The sequence below is a fragment of the Aptenodytes forsteri genome, unplaced genomic scaffold (assembly GCF_000699145.1).
Source record: "Aptenodytes forsteri isolate BGI_AS27 unplaced genomic scaffold, ASM69914v1 Scaffold472, whole genome shotgun sequence".
In the NCBI taxonomy this organism is placed as follows: Eukaryota; Metazoa; Chordata; class Aves; order Sphenisciformes; family Spheniscidae; genus Aptenodytes; species Aptenodytes forsteri.
This window is the reverse complement of record NW_008796038.1, coordinates 135,531-136,729: the sequence shown is the minus strand read 5'-3', so window position 1 is coordinate 136,729 and position 1,199 is coordinate 135,531. Positions and strand designations below refer to the sequence as shown.

At 61.6% G+C, this 1,199-nt stretch overlaps 1 protein-coding gene across 1 annotated transcript in view; it reads right to left on the bottom strand.

The window, feature by feature from the left end:
- LOC103904106 overlaps positions 1-154 on the bottom strand; it is a 25,873-nt gene extending 25,719 nt beyond the window's left edge. Inside the window, exon 1 of the mRNA XM_019473699.1 lies at positions 139-154. Coding sequence (XP_019329244.1) covers positions 139-154 — 16 coding nt within the window. The remainder of the gene's footprint in view (positions 1-138) is intronic.
- Between the last annotated feature and the right edge of the window lie 1,045 nt (positions 155-1,199).

Sequence of the window (1,199 nt, the reverse complement as noted above, 5' to 3'; positions counted from 1 at the left end):
GCACGTCTGGGGACCTGGTGGCCCACGTGTCCCTGTGCCTGGGGTGCCCCATAGTCCCCCAGGGGGGCTGGGGCTGGGGCTGGAGCTGGGCATGGGGCAGGGGACCCTCCTATGGGTGCTGGCCTGGGCCACCAGTACAGGGGGGCTGCCGCATGCCTGCCTGCCCCACATCTCCCCCTTTGCTCCTGCACCTCTCCCTGCCCCACATCTCCTGTTGCTGCATGGCCGCGTGCACCTTCTCTGTCCTTATGTTGTCCGTCCTTATATAGTCCTATCGTCTGTCCTCCTATCGTCTGTCCTATCGTCTGTCCTATCGTCTGTCCTCCTATCGTCCGTCTTTATATTGTCCGTCCTTATATCGTCCATCCGTATGCACCCCCTGGCTTTGCTAGTGGCAAGTGTCCCCAGCTGTGCCCTATGGATCCCTGAGAAGCCCCCCAGCGCTGCCCTATAGCCCATGGTGTCCCCAGCTGTGCCCTATGGATCCCTGAGAAGCCCCCCAGCGCTGCCCTATAGCCCATGGTGTCCCCAGCTGTGCCCTATGGATCCCTGAGAAGCCCCCCAGCGCTGCCCTATAGCCCATGGTGTCCCCAGCTGTGCCCTATGGATCCCTGAGAAGCCCCCCAGCGCTGCCCTATAGCCCGTGGTGTCCCCAGCTGTGCCCTATAGATTCCTGAGAAGTTCCCCCAACGGCCTCGGCCTCCTCCTGCTTCTTCCCGGCAGCCAGGATCTCATCCCAGCAGAGGAGGAACCCAGGCAGACAGCAAGGTCCTTCACCTGGCCAGACCTCAGGATCAGAACATGCTTCTGCCCACCTTCCCTACCCACGTGGAGCATGCCAGGTGTCCCTGTCCTCCAGCCATCTCCATCCGCACCCTTTGCGCCCCTGGGGACCTTGCGTAGGATGCAAAGCACCTGCCCCGCCTGCAGTGCTGGAGATGGTGCTGGAGATGGTGCTGGAGATGGTGCTGGAGATGGTGCTGGAGATGGTGCTGGAGATGGTGCTGGAGATGGTGCTGGAGATGGTGCTGGAGATGGTGCTGGAGATGGTGCTGGAGATGGTGCTGGAGATGGTGCTGGAGATGGTGCTGGAGATGGTGCTGGAGATGGTGCTGGAGATGGTGCTGGAGATGGTGCTGGAGATGCCCCAACACAAGTTTCGCTGCCCGTGTACACGTGGCATTGGTTGCACCAGCTGA